At 34.2% G+C, this 16,398-nt stretch overlaps 1 protein-coding gene across 1 annotated transcript; it reads right to left on the bottom strand.

Moving 5' to 3' along the window:
• Positions 1–12,165: 12,165 nt before the first annotated feature.
• On the bottom strand, positions 12,166–15,416 carry LOC121379256 (protein mono-ADP-ribosyltransferase PARP12-like). The gene is made up of 2 exons (XM_041507778.1): positions 14,452–15,416; positions 12,166–13,550 (listed from the first exon to the last, which is right to left on the bottom strand). Exons 1-2 carry the CDS (start codon positions 15,298–15,300, stop codon positions 13,509–13,511), a joined length of 891 nt encoding a protein of 296 aa, XP_041363712.1. The 5' UTR covers positions 15,301–15,416; the 3' UTR covers positions 12,166–13,508.
• Positions 15,417–16,398: the final 982 nt, after the last annotated feature.

The following is a 16,398-nucleotide window of genomic DNA, read 5'->3' as shown; positions in this document are numbered from 1 at the left end:
AAACAAACACGTCTTACCGCGAACGAAACCACTTGCCAGTGACAAAAAATAGTTCCATCGATAAACGAGTTTTTAACTTCAAATGTTTGTAATACGAAATTGTCTGAAACAGATATTAATAATAATAATATAAAACTTTATTTATTTATAATCTAATTATTGCTTTAGCATTAACTGGGGTGGCTGGAAACTGTTGGAAATTACAGACGGGGATAAGAGAATTTGGCTCCGCCCACGGGGGTATAAGGGATTTGTCCAACGGCAAACAACCAATGAGATTAAAGAATTTTACATGAAGGCGAGATAATAGTTTATTACACCGAGGTGGAAGAGATACCCATGTGATATGTATCGCCTCTTCACACTGTGGAATATGCCATTTGTGAGGTCATGACCTCTGATCAGGTCATCAACTGTGTCACACAATACAACTCTGCATATAGTCCATGCGCCAGGCAAAATTTGACTACCAAAAATGGGACTAAAAGCCACTATGGTTTTCGGTTAGCTTGACGTCTGAACTGTATGGAAATATCCGATGGAAATTTCAGAAGCCCAGCTAAATATGAAAATGGCGGCCATTTTTCAAAATTGCGTCAACTGTATTTATCTGTTAACATACGGTATAACGGAAATTAGCTCCTGCTTCAAAATTGGCTGTAAGGCATAATCAGTTGCCGAGTTGGTTGAATACTGTCTGTATTACATTCTGAATATTCTAATGTATATTTTATAGCATTATTTTTATATATTTAAAAATACTTGAGAAAATATGAAGGAAAAAATGCAAAAAAAAAGTATCTTTTTTGTTTATACACTGATTTGTATATAAAAATACCCCAAAGAATAAATGGTTATTATATTTTTTAAATCAGTGTAGCCCATAGTGTTTCATAAAATAAAATCCCCATGTATGAGGCATGGATATTTTTATCCCCAGTACTTTGAAATCAGGGCTGCCAGACTTATCCAAAACTCACTAATATAAGGGGTCGGCATAACAAATTTAAGTTTTTAGTCACTTGTATTCTTTCTATGATAATGAAAATTTGCAAGAAATTATAGAAGTAATTACCCTTTACTGTTGTCTATGAACAAAATCCATGTGATGATGCAATGATGACCAATTCCAAGATAGCGTCAATTTTTGGCGGGAAAATAAAAATATTGTTTACTGATGGAATAAAGCGTTTAGAGGTTTGTGGAGGTTGCCAAAGAGTGATTCGTTAACACTGTTTTAGCTGATCTCCAAGGTGCATCCAAAGGTTAAAAATGATCAATATAAAACATGGATTCGAACCTATGTCACTATACTAATTTACCCCCCCCCCCCCAAAAAAAAAAATCAGAACAATTTCTGTAATAGAGATAAACAAGATTTCACTACAAACTGTTTTAGTTGTTTTCAATGAGTTAGACGGCGTCAGCTGACTTGTTTCATTTTTGCTAGCCAATATAGACGCCATTTTGGATTTATCAGGATAGCTTTAGCATATCGGTTTCAACCACAGAAATCAGTAATGGGTTTTCACTTCTTGCCAAATTTCACTGTCACAGAAAGACCAGAAGTGACTGAAATTTAGCACTTTATAACTGATGCATGAAAAGGTTGAATACCAAATTGTTAGGATCTATAATCGAGATAAATAACTTTTTATTACAAGCATGCCAAAATGGACGTCGTGTTGTAATTCATCTGGACATCATATCACATGAAACTGATGTACTTTAATAAAGGGTAATAATTTTCATCACCATAGGAAGACCAGAAGTGACAAAAAATTAAAATGTGTTAGCCCTTTGTAATTGGTGCATAACAGTGTGAGAGCATATCATCATCATAACGATTTGAATCCATGTCATTACAGATCTAATTACGCTAAAAATTCAAACCAACTTGTTAGAATCTGTAGTAGAGATAAATAGCATTGTATTACGAGCAGTTTAAAAAAAAGAAGATTTAGAATGACTTGACCCCACGTCACTTAGCAGAGCATATGCAGTGGTGCCAGCAAAGGGTGAGATGGACATGTGCCAGGTAGAGGACTGTTTTGTTCTTAGATGAGTCTCGTTTACCTTGGCTTTCCCGTTTGCCGGATTTAAACCCAATAGAACATCTATGGGATGCACTGGATCAGCATGTGTGCCGGAGGAATCCACCACCCCAGACACTTCCGCAACTTCTTACAGCAGTGCAGCATGAGTGGCAGAACATTCCACAATATGTTGTGCAACGTTTGATTGCTTCCATGTGTCGCCATTGTCAAGCTGTCATCAGGGCTCGTGGTGGTCATAACATATTCCTGTGTACATGTTTCAGGTGTATACATGTTTTCATATAACAAATATATTATTTTAATATATGATTAAAATTAATTATAATAATTTTAGGAAATGACAAAAAAGTGCATTTTATTGTCTGTAAAATGATCACTTTGATTCACTGATTACTGTTAAAATGGACCATGATACAACATTTAAGGTAAAAAAAAAAGAGCTATATTGTTGAAATTCAATATCTATTTTACATACTAAAAGCTATTGTTGATTGGCCTTTTTTTCTAAATCAACCTTGGTCAATCAATCATCTTTTTCTACCACAGCCCATGGTAATCTTTTTCTGGATGAAAGTTAAAGTTTATTTTCTTTAATAACACCACATTGATTGTTTTAATCATTGGCTACTGGATGTCAAACATTTGGTCACTGTAACATGTAGTCAAAGGAACCCACTAAATGTTTCCATTCGCAGCCAGGGATCTTTTATGTGAACTTTACTGCAGACAATTGCAATCCTATGGACTATTCAAAGTGGGACTCTCTCACTCTCTCTATCTCTCTCTTTAGGGAGTGACATAGCTCAGTGGTAAAGTGCTCGCTTGATGCACGGTCGGTTTGGGATAGATCCCAGTCAGTGGGCCCATTGGGTTATTTCTCATTCCAGCCAGTGCACCACGACTGGTATATCAAAGGCTGTGGTATGTGCTATCATGTCTGTGGGATGGTGCATATAAAAGATCCCTTGCTACTTTTTAAGACTATATGTCAAAAAACCAAATGTTTGACATCCAACAGCCGATAATTAATAAATCAATATGCTCTAGCGGTGTCATTAAACAAAACAAATTTTAACACTCTCTCTCTCTCTCTCGTTGAGAAGGTCACCATACTGAAATATTGGGGGGGGGGGGGGGGGGGGGGGGAGGGAGATAATTCAAAGAAGAATAGATGTGCATTTATTCCTGGGGAAAAAGGATTAACAAAGAAGAAGGTAATCATCATTTTAGTACATTCAGTAGATATCGAGTATATTCCCAATGGTATAGCATGTTTCAAAGAGTAAAATTTTTTTGTTATTATGAATCGCCTAATATATTCTTTTTGATTTTTTTTTAAAGGAAACATAAAATATCCCAGAAAATAATCACTTATTTCAAATTCAAAATCCCATAGCAAAGCCAAGGTGGTACACTGGTTTGTTTGTTTGTTTGTTTTTGTTTAACGACACCACTAGACCACAGGTGGTACACTGGATAATGAAAGATAAATCAATGCACATACATTTAAAAGGGGTTGTGAACATTAGTCAAACTAAACATTCAATGTATTCCATAACCTAACTCGGTCAAAACAAACAATTAGAGGAACTTCATAGATCTTTTTGCAAACCTGCAAAACTAGCAACTTAAAAACCCCAAGTGAAAATGTGATCATATATGAACATTAAACTAAATATTCAACAGACATTAATCTGACTTTAAAAATGCTAATGTGGTCTGATGTTTAAAGCACTGGACACTTGTGGAAAACATCATCTCTGCTGACTCATATAGGTATTGCATAACAGTCCAAAACCAAAATATCATACAGCAGAAACAAAGGCATACTAGATTCTAGTATTCATACAATTGTACAGATATATGTGCATGGGTGTTCATGTGTAAGGATGGGAAGACACCTTATCTCCCCCACCCAAAATATCTTTATTTAAATTTTTTAAAAAGTACTGTGAAATTCTTTATGATCATACACACTTCATTGGGCAATTAAATTTGTGGATTGAAAAGTTATAATAAAAAAATGTGTATGTGTATGGGCTACTCTTTTCGATTAGCAGCAAGGGATGCACCATCCCACAGACAGGATAGCACATACCACGGCCTTTGATGTACCAGTCATGGCACACTGGATGGAGCGAGAAATAGCCCAATGGGCCCACTGATGGGGATCAATCCCAGACCGATCGTGCATCAAGTGAGCGCTTTACCACTGGGCTACGTCCCGCCCCTATGACCTAGAGGTCAAATGAGTGATTCTGTAATGTAGCTATGCGTATGACTTCACTTGAGTGACGTCAAAAGTCATATCCTGCTAGTAGAACATCATATTCTGTCAATAGAAACGGTGGTTGCAGGATAAATAGCAATTCATTTTTTAAAATTTTATTTTAGACAACAGGGCCCTGTTCCACAAAGCGATCTTGGCCCTAAGATCCACTTAAGTGCATAGCTGCCTTATGCCCTAAGGTGATCTTAGTGCTAAGATCGCTTGGTGGAACGGGGCCCAGGTCAACATAAATACATGTATAAACAGTGTATTTAATTGTTACTTCAGACTACAGGTCAAATTTCCAGAAACTGTCCCACTTATCCAACTCCCTTGATTCTTAAAATTAAAAACAACATGTATAATTAATTCATTCATTCACATAATACAAGACCCGAAAGATTAATTTAATTAAAACATGTCGGTATACAGCACTACAATATTTCTAGAAATTTTTACAATTTGAAATCAGACCTAAAAACTCATTATTCTAAATAAAAAACTCATTGGAAAATGTAAAAATAAATCAAGTTTGTTTTGTTTAACAACACCACTAGACCACATTAATTTATTCATCATTCATCAAACCTTTGGTAATTCTGATATTCTGAGTCTTGTAGAATATATTAGTTGTCAGTTGTTTTTAACAAAATATAATGTTTAAATAAAAATAAAGGTACAGATGGCCTCAGACCACAATTAATTTCGCTATGTTTCTATATAGCCTTAGTGGCTATAACATTTTTATTAATATCAGCAGGCCCGTGAAGTTTTGTATGTACCTTTGTCTGCATGGGGGACACATACCCTGAAAAGGACAACCCCTGTTGTCCAGCTCTTTCTCCCAGCATATTGGTTTAAACAGACACACCCTCTAAACCAGGCCGGAGTACACCCATTTTACACAAAAAGCACTACTTTTGCATGGGCCGGAATTACCACAAACAAGTCTTCAATGTCAGCAAGTTACACATGTTTACAAACTACATGCTATCCCCTGTCACTTCAGTCAAACAGTTGCCACTTCATAGCTGTCTGCCATGAAATAATCACAGTCAAACAGCAGACTACTTGCGCGGTGAAACTTCCGGATTTTGGACAACCAAATGGGAAGATAACTGTAATCTGAGGCCTATCAGTCCATTTTTCCCCCTAAAAACTGGCCCACACTAATGCATTCCAATGATATACATATTAAAGCAATGCTCAGTAAGTATCGGGATGTCACCTTTAAACTGAGAGTATATAGAGGATGTATTAAAACACTACCACAGTGCCTTGCCATGGCCAATTTTAGCAATGGAAACTTGAGGGACACCAACTTCAAAATGTAATAACTTTATCAAATTTTGGAATTTCTTCATACAATGAGCAGCTATTTTTTCTTCTACATATGTTCTATCTGCACAGTGTTGTCTTGGAAAGATTTTGAAATATTTAAAGGAAAAAAAATCAATCATTAGATTTTACTTCATTTTTAATGAAATATTAAACTTAAATTTAAATTTTTGAAAAAAAATAAAATCTAAAACTGTAAAATTTTGCATTTTAGATATGATAAGTGGAGGCTTAGTAAAGATATGGTGACTGAATTCATGATACATTATTAAAAATGTGTCAGAGGGATGGTGAAAGTCACAAAATTGGGGCCATTTGCAACAAATTTTTACACACTAATTTCAGGGAAAATTAGACATGATAGGCCTCAGATTAAATTTTGACCTGCTGTATTTACTTGATCTACTTCATTTACTGTATTAGACATGTAGCCACTTTGTAAAAGGCAAAACAGTCCATATAAATGCATATTAATATGAATATGCCCTACAGATATTACTTAGGTATACACCATAATATGTTTTTTGTTGACGACAACTTTGAAAATGAAGATTTTGTCACAAAATGCTGATATAAATCCTACCAAGAGGTACTTGCACCATATTTTTCAGTTTCCAGTGATAACTGTCAACAAGTGTAGTCAAGTGCCAGTGTCTTGGATACCTCAGTGTAGTATTTCTTGATTGGAAGGATGTTTGTAGTAATGACCACTGAATATGCATTATGGATTATTCTGCCATATGTATTACAAGCCAAATGTTAACCTTTTGGGCACATTTTCTGCAATAAACTTGACAAGTATACCAGCATCTGAGTACTGAACACAATAAATACATTCAGACAGCAAAGAATATTAGCCTATTAGATTTTCTAAGGATGAAAGACCATTTTTGAAAAATGACTGAAGTGTGTAATTTACATAAATGTAGGTGAAATGTATTATTAGAGTACTTAATCTTGTTAAAAACTGTATACTATTTATTTAAAGTGTTTAATTACATTTAGTAGTGATATATTCATTATATTTAGATCTTCTGTCCAATTCCAATAATTGAGAAACTCATTAAAATTCAATATGTAAAAAAAATTTAAAATCTCAATATTGACTAACAAAATCCAACTTTTGCTCTTTTTTTACCAAATTATTAGCTCAAAACTGTTAAAAAATATTGCAACAACCTGTAGTAACATCAGAGGTCATTTTATGCTATTTTGGAGGATACTGAAATTTAAAAGTTGAAAATTTTAATTTTAATTTTTAATAAATTAAAAAAAAAAGTTTTTTAATTTAATAAAATATTTAGAAAATAAATAAATTAGTTTTCATATTCCTTGTGGTATTCACAATCAGTCTGTGTAATTTCACCTCTCTGGTTATAATACTTTCATCAGAATCAAGCATTTAACCGGTGTAATGTGTGAACTATATCAGGCCTCAGACCACAATTAATTTCGCTATATGTTTCTATATAGCCTTAGTGGCTATAACATTTTTATTAATATCAGCAGGCCCGTGAAGTTTTGTATGTACCTTTGCCTGCATGGGGGACACATACCCTGAAAAGGACAACCCCTGTTGTCCAGCTCTTTCTCCCAGCATATTGGTTTAAACAGACCCATTTTACACAAAAAGCACTACTTTTGCATGGGCCGGAATTACCACAAACAAGTCTTCAATGTCAGCAAGTTACACATGTTTACAAACTACATGCTATCCCCTGTCACTTCAGTCAAACAGTTGCCACTTCATAGCTGTCTGCCATGAAATAATCACAGTCAAACAGCAGACTACTTGCGCGGTGAAACTTCCGGATTTTGGACAACCAAATGGGAAGATAACTGTAATCTGAGGCCTATCAGTCCATTTTTCCCCCTAAAAACTGGCCCACACTAATGCATTCCAATGATATACATATTAAAGCAATGCTCAGTAAGTATCGGGATGTCACCTTTAAACTGAGAGTATATAGAGGATGTATTAAAACACTACCACAGTGCCTTGCCATGGCCAATTTTAGCAATGGAAACTTGAGGGACACCAACTTCAAAATGTAATAACTTTATCAAATTTTGGAATTTCTTCATACAATGAGCAGCTATTTTTTCTTCTACATATGTTCTATCTGCACAGTGTTGTCTTGGAAAGATTTTGAAATATTTAAAGGAAAAAAATCAATCATTAGATTTTACTTCATTTTTAATGAAATATTAAACTTAAATTTAAATTTTTGAAAAAAAATAAAATCTAAAACTGTAAAATTTTGCATTTTAGATATGATAAGTGGAGGCTTAGTAAAGATATGGTGACTGAATTCATGATACATTATTAAAAATGTGTCAGAGGGATGGTGAAAGTCACAAAATTGGGGCCATTTGCAACAAATTTTTACACACTAATTTCAGGGAAAATTAGACATGATAGGCCTCAGATTAAATTTTGACCTGCTGTATTTACTTGATCTACTTCATTTACTGTATTAGACATGTAGCCACTTTGTAAAAGGCAAAACAGTCCATATAAATGCATATTAATATGAATATGCCCTACAGATATTACTTAGGTATACACCATAATATGTTTTTTGTTGACGACAACTTTGAAAATGAAGATTTTGTCACAAAATGCTGATATAAATCCTACCAAGAGGTACTTGCACCATATTTTTCAGTTTCCAGTGATAACTGTCAACAAGTGTAGTCAAGTGCCAGTGTCTTGGATACCTCAGTGTAGTATTTCTTGATTGGAAGGATGTTTGTAGTAATGACCACTGAATATGCATTATGGATTATTCTGCCATATGTATTACAAGCCAAATGTTAACCTTTTGGGCACATTTTCTGCAATAAACTTGACAAGTATACCAGCATCTGAGTACTGAACACAATAAATACATTCAGACAGCAAAGAATATTAGCCTATTAGATTTTCTAAGGATGAAAGACCATTTTTGAAAAATGACTGAAGTGTGTAATTTACATAAATGTAGGTGAAATGTATTATTAGAGTACTTAATCTTGTTAAAAACTGTATACTATTTATTTAAAGTGTTTAATTACATTTAGTAGTGATATATTCATTATATTTAGATCTTCTGTCCAATTCCAATAATTGAGAAACTCATTAAAATTCAATATGTAAAAAAAATTTAAAATCTCAATATTGACTAACAAAATCCAACTTTTGCTCTTTTTTTACCAAATTATTAGCTCAAAACTGTTAAAAAATATTGCAACAACCTGTAGTAACATCAGAGGTCATTTTATGCTATTTTGGAGGATACTGAAATTTAAAAGTTGAAAATTTTAATTTTAATTTTTAATAAATTAAAAAAAAAAAGTTTTTTAATTTAATAAAATATTTAGAAAATAAATAAATTAGTTTTCATATTCCTTGTGGTATTCACAATCAGTCTGTGTAATTTCACCTCTCTGGTTATAATACTTTCATCAGAATCAAGCATTTAACCGGTGTAATGTGTGAACTATATCAGGCCTCAGACCACAATTAATTTCGCTATATGTTTCTATATAGCCTTAGTGGCTATAACATTTTTATTAATATCAGCAGGCCCGTGAAGTTTTGTATGTACCTTTGCCTGCATGGGGGACACATACCCTGAAAAGGACAACCCCTGTTGTCCAGCTCTTTCTCCCAGCATATTGGTTTAAACAGACCCATTTTACACAAAAAGCACTACTTTTGCATGGGCCGGAATTACCACAAACAAGTCTTCAATGTCAGCAAGTTACACATGTTTACAAACTACATGCTATCCCCTGTCACTTCAGTCAAACAGTTGCCACTTCATAGCTGTCTGCCATGAAATAATCACAGTCAAACAGCAGACTACTTGCGCGGTGAAACTTCCGGATTTTGGACAACCAAATGGGAAGATAACTGTAATCTGAGGCCAGATCATACATTTTATTATAAAAAGGTTAAGCCTATAAGTGATAAAGTGATAGTTACAATGAATAAAGTGAATAAAGCTGGTAGATTTAAACAAGACGCGGTCTTCAACAGTTTGCGAAATCTACAATAATGATTACTAAAGGAGGGGACAATTAAGGCATTTGGCCTGGTATGCATATTCAACGATATATAATGCACATTATTGCTGAATATCAACAAGTATAATCTTATAGTTAATTAACAAAACAGTTAAATGTGACGGCTATTATATATAACGGGCACAGCCATTTTGTACATTCCTAGTGAATACGCCCTCTGGTGAGCTGGTGGTTACGTAATACCTAACATGTCATGTCAGGAATTAGTCTTCAAACTGGAGAAACAAAACATGCCTGATTTTTGCGGATGCATCGCAATGTTCTGTAATAATATCCATCCCAGTAAGCCGGCAACAAGTATATATTATTTTTCAATACAAAATAAGGCACCATTGTCAAAGTGTTGAAATAACTGTATTATGTTTTGTACATAAATTAACCAACGTACTGAATTAATAATCAGTGTTTTCTTGGTTAATTGGTCTTTTCTTTCCGTGGCCTGTACCTGTGGTTCCTGATTGGCAGGTGTATATTTAGACGGTCCCCAGATACTGCGTCTAGACACACTAAAAAGACGTGCCTCTTTTATTAAGATCACAAGGTATTGTTTGATAGCCGCGCGGACACCCCTCAAATTGTAATGGACATTATCAGCCGTCCTGCTTTATTACTGTAAGTCAGGTTGATGAAAGCGAAGCGCCTTGTCGTAAATTAGAGCGTTTGTTTACACTGTGCTTAGAGGAATTGGACAGAACTGACGTCACTTTGCCCCAAGCTATGCCACCGGACATCACAGAAATGAAACAAAATGGCTGCCCCCAATTAGCAGGAATAATCATGTTTTTTTATTAACTCTAAAATTACGCGTTTTTCATTTGTTAAAGTGTCAGTATGTGTTGGTGGTCCAGGTATGCATCTTTCCAACACATAAGGCTCTTATTTGAGTTTACCCTTCCTTTAATATAATGAGAATGATAGGCAATGTGTGATAGGTCTATGTGAAAACGTTTGACTGGTATCATTGTCTTCTATCACATTAGATTCATCTAACATTAGGCATAAAAACCAGTCTAGTGAGTGACCATGATCGCTCGCCATCTGGTAACCCATCTACCAGTTGACACAAAGTCAGGAGTTACCTCAACGTACAACTTTATCAAATCTGGTACATGTATTACCACCATGATGTTCACTAACAAATCACTTAAACAACACCCTGATACGTGTTCCTTTTAGCTTTGTTAAGTGAAAAAACACCCACGGGTTTAAGGAACTAAATACTCTACTCAAGATGTGGAAACATCACTGTAATGTGAACAGCCTCTCAACCTGTTTTGGTGCCTGATGGTTATCACAAAATCTTCAAATATTATTTTACATATTTCTTAAAACAAAAACACTTAAAACACAGACATAGATATCACAGAAAATAGGTCCGTACGCATAGATAATAAATTCATAATCTAATCATAAGTGTATAATAATCTAATTTACATTTGAAATCATAAGTGTATAATAATCTAATTTACATTTGAAATCATGTGTATATAATCTAATTTACATCTGAAATCATGTGTATATAATCTAATTTACATTTGAAATCATGTGTATATAATCTAATTTACATCTGAAATCATAAGTGTATAATAATCTAATTTACATTTGAAATCATGTGTATATAATCTAATTTACATCTGAAATCATAAGTGTATAATAATCTAATTTACATTTGGCATCATAAGTGTATAATAATCTAATTTACATCGGAAATCATGTTATATAATCTAATTTATATTTGAAATCATAAGTGTATAATAATCTAATTTACATTTGGCATCATAAGTTTAGAATAATCTAATTTACATTTGAAATCATAAATGTATACCGTATAATCTAATTTACATTGGAACTCATAAATGTATATAATCTAATTTACATTTGAAATCATAATGTATCTAATCTAATTTACATTTGAAATCATAAATGTATGTATCTAACATTTAAAATCATATGGTTATATGAAAGCATCAATCTTGAGTAAACTCATTTATAGTCCATCCCACAGGGATCGCATTTTTTTTCATAGGGGCCTACTATGTAATTTTCTACAAGTTATTTATTTCCGAGCCGATTGATTTGTAAATTGCACACACAAATTGTATTTTTTTGTTATTTTCCAAAACTCTTTTATAGGGCTTCTAGAATTTTTATAAAATTCACTAAACATGGGATCAGTGATTTAATTTTTTTTACTAGCCACGATTAAAAATTCACTAGCCCTACTATACTTTAAGTTAATAACATTTTTACTAATTACATGCAATAGTAATAATCAGATATGTTACCTAAACATTATACATAGATTAAAAACACTAACATTGGGGGTTGCGGTGGGGAAAGGATATTCATATTTACAAAATAGATAACTGCAACATTTGACAAAAAATATTTTTAAAATTCACTCGCCGTCGGGCATGGCAGTAGTATTTATCTACTAGCCCAACATTGAATATCACTAGCCATAATCTAGAAGCCCTGACTTTTACTTTTCTTCTTACATCAAACCAAACTGAAATTATTTACCAAAACATTTTTGTAATAGAATGCTGGGACGGACTGTAGAATCGATTAATACTAATTTTCTTCCCTTTGTTAAAATCAAATTGTGTGTTTTATTTCCAATATAGATCCTGTGATCTACTGATGGAGAGAAATGAAGGGACACATAATACTGTGTGCTATCACAGAGCAATCTTAGCACTATTATCGTTGTAAATACCTACCATTTAGACCTTACCTTTTTTCTAAAGTCGAGTAAAGTCACTTTTCCGACCCTTGTTTTGGTTTCGTACACAATAAATAAAACATATTCAACAGTAATTTTTTGATATTATATATTTGACAAAAGGTACTTTTTATTTCTTTCATCTTTTAAAACTTATGGGCTACTATTTTCGATTAGCAGCAAGGTATCAAGTTCAGCGTCTTGGTAGTGTATACAACGAATAGTATTCTGAACACTGTCATTATAATCAAAAGATAAAATTGAATTGTCCAACTTAAAAATTGTGATGTGGCTTAAATGTTTTAAAACAAAATTAACGGAACCATATGTGTACAAATATCGTTAAAATAATTACCACGTCCATCTAAAATATTTTACATACTTACATGTGTTCCTGTTAGGACACCTAACTAATTTCCTAATTATTAGTGGTGAAAGAGAAATAGAATTTTAAGAATGTATCTTTTTAAAATAGAAACTTCTGCTGTGGTCGATTTCTTCTAGTGTTAAATAAAAAAAACCTGCAATCACATAATGTTGGAATGAATGATTCACAGCTGATCTCTAATTTATTTAATCTTTATTCCCTGGTATAGTGTAAAACTAAGAATTCTGGGGCCTAATTCACAAAGCTCTCTTAGGCTCTACTAGACAACAAAGCATCTCTTTGCAAGTTTTTAGCATTGCACTGCGATATCGTAAAGTTTAGTTTAGTGAATTAGGCCCCAGGTTCTAAACTTACGATTAGTTTACTTTACCAACAGGGTGATCTTGCACAGTGCATGAAGACACAGTCTTACTCATAGGTGATAAGATACTGCGGATACACCTGGTACAAATCAAAGATTACAAAGATTTTAGGATTTTCTACGTTGTCATCACAGCTGTCAAACAAATCACCATCTGGTTTAGAATCAATTTTTGGTGGTGGACGTACAAATGATTGGTTACCCTTTGAAAAGTCACCCACCAAAGTTAGAGCAATGAACATCTTTCTACAATCGCCTCGATGTTGTCAACGTGTGTCCCGTGGAACAGCTGGCGTTCATCAACATCCTTCCTCAGTTTTCTCTTCATCTGTTCTCGTTTTCTGTAAGATAATAAATAAGTGTAACAATATTTATTCATCCTTTACAAAATGAAAGCCAATATGAATAATCAGTCCCATATTTTTTTCTGTCATAAAAATGTGGTTTAATCCCCCCTTACTGGAGATTGTGCCCCCCCACTACAGATATTGTTCCTACGTCCCTGATTACTATGCTGAACTAGAGCTGCAACAAATAGACCATATACCAATCATTTCGTACTAGCCATTTCGTACAATAGTTTATGGTCACTTCATACTATGGTCATTTAATAAAAAAATACAATTTTGTTTTTAAGCCCGGTGATCATTCTGATATCTCCAAGAACCTTCAGGTATGAAAACAATACCATATGTGACATCAACCTGTGTGGTAAATGAAAATGGCTGAAATGAAAACAATACAATATGTGTACCAGACAACGTCCATGACCGGCCACTTATTTCCAGGTTTGAGTATAATGCACATTAGAAAAATATGTACAAATTATAACTTCCTCATTAATAATGTTAAATTGTTTTTACAACAACAAAAAAAAATCACATACACACACACTAAAAAACATTCAGCTGGTGACAAGTTGAAAGTATGCTAAAACAAGATATCCCATTTAGTAATGACGTCATTGGTCACAAACACATGAATGAATGAATGTTAAATAACACCCCAGCATGTCACAAACACATGTGCAGGAATTTAGGCAGGGGTGTTTAGACTGTGGGAAGGTAAGTTTCTATAGGGGTTTGGGTCATGCTTCCCCATAAAATACTATTAAAAAAGAGAAAATTTGTTTTCAGCAGGTAGTGTGTTTTGACCCATGAAACCTACACCAATGTTTGATAATTTTGATGAAAAATATTGTTCCCTGTTAAATACTATTATAGGTTAAATCTTTCCCATTACCGGAGGGCTTCGTTTTGTTCTAGGCCATGGGACAGGCACTGCTGGGAATGCTGAAGGTGGTTCCCCATCCAAGTCAGATGAAAAGTCGTCTGGTTGAGGTTGCGATGATTCGATGTTTGTAGATGTGTTATTTTTATAGAAGTTTTGAAGATCTTCTAGTATTACTTCAGGGTTTCGGTTCACATCAAAACCATAGTCCTCAAGGATGTCCATAAAAGATGGTTCTTCCACGGAATGGTTTCTTCTACAGTCGGACCCAAACTTGCAGGTTCCTTCAAGAAAATGTCGACAAATGTGCAGGCTTCTACATCTCTTGTTGGAGCAGGTCTTTGATGTGTTGTAAAATTTACATGTATCGGGCATCGTGGTAGCATTTCTGCATTCATTCTGACACAGCAGATCTCTCAAATATTCTGCTTCGATAGATCCTGGATCAAGCATATGCGACATGAAAACATTAAAATTATGCCGAGATATAAAGTCATGACCGAATGCACATCCAGGACCAAAATTACAGTGACCAGACAGAAGAAAGAACTTGCAAATGTGTAGTCGGCCACATTCACCATTCTGACTATGGCAACTTCCTTGTTTCTTGCAATGTTCAACACAGGTCTCGATATCCGATATCACACGCACGTCAGACACTTTTTTTCTTCCGTCACCTACTGTATTTATGACGAAATTGCGTGGGAACTTTTTCAAGAAAATTAAAAGTGACTGGACATTAGCAATTTGTACACCTTGGTTCTTTGTGAGGTCCTGCTGTAACTGGTCAATGTTTAGCTGGCCCCCTTGCTTCAGTAGAACCATATTAACCAACCTTGCCAGATCTTCGTTTCCAGCCATTATGAAAGAAGGTGTATCCTTGTTCTTTAGATATCAATTGTCTACTTATGCCTGTTCACACTTGTAAATTATTATTTTTTAATAGTAATTTACAACACACCAAAAGCGAAAGTCGCGAAAAAAACCCTATTCTGTAATGCAATTTCCGCCGTTATTAAATTAGCCCCATATGTGTCTGTGATTAGGTTTCCTTCAGTATCTTTAGAGGTTCTCACCTTTGCAAAAAAAATTCGGTTTGTGAATTATATCAATAATTGTTATTTTGATATATCACGGAAAAACAATTGTTTTATCTATGAACCATTTATTTTTGTATTGTTTAAATATGTAAATCTCATTATTACAAATTACGCCGGAATAGGGCGCTTTACTGTGTTAAAAGTTTGCATGCGGTGAGCGATGGAACTACATAACTGACATCATTGGGGAAAACGTGTGAACTGAAAAAACTAAACCTGTAATGATGTTTGGGACCACTCAGAATTGTTTGTCCACAGCAGTTAAGGTAAAATAAATAAATAATAACAATAATAATATCATAATGGTTAACCTTTTGATAGAATTTTTTTGTTTCTTATACCGAATACAATATTCTAAAACGTTTACGATGATGATGATGATAATAACTAGTTTAACGTGCCCATATACCACTAGGGTTTTGGACGTGCCATCCCGAGTCCGACCTCCGATAAGATCGGTGGCCTGACTCGGGATGAGGAGGGGGGGGGGGGGGGGGGGTTGAAAATGGGCAGAATTTTGAAAATAGCAATTAGTAAAAAAGTTATAGAATAAATAAAAAAAAAGCAAAAGGTTAAAAGCCAAAAATAAAAAGAATTGACTGCTCGGCCGAATATTTATATAATTTGGAGCATTTTAGAAGGACAGTCCAAAATTAAATAAGAGAAAGAAGAGAGGATCGGACTATTTAATAATATTAAAACAAAAAGTAATTTCGACATAAAATTTTGAATGCAGATCTAAAAGTTTAAAGTCCGATCGATATGTCCACGCGAGTGGCCTCGTTAAGGCCGTTTGGGTGCACAGCTTAAAGGGACGAGATGGGTTGCATCCCGTCAAGAAAACCCCTAGATTGACAGT

Source organism: Gigantopelta aegis, chromosome 8 (assembly GCF_016097555.1).
Source record: "Gigantopelta aegis isolate Gae_Host chromosome 8, Gae_host_genome, whole genome shotgun sequence".
Taxonomy (NCBI): Eukaryota; Metazoa; Mollusca; class Gastropoda; order Neomphalida; family Peltospiridae; genus Gigantopelta; species Gigantopelta aegis.
The sequence above is the reverse complement of the archived record's forward strand: the minus strand, read 5'-3'. Positions and strand labels throughout refer to the sequence as shown.

Excerpts from the sequence above, each read along its gene's own strand:
- LOC121379256 (XM_041507778.1), bottom strand. The coding sequence starts at position 15,300 with ATGGCTGGAAACGAAGATCTGGCAAGGTTGGTTAATATGGTTCTACTG. Across the intron at positions 13,551-14,451 it reads GAACAAAACGAAGCCCTCCG|AAAACGAGAACAGATGAAGA; the intron begins GTAATGGGAAAG and ends ATTATCTTACAG.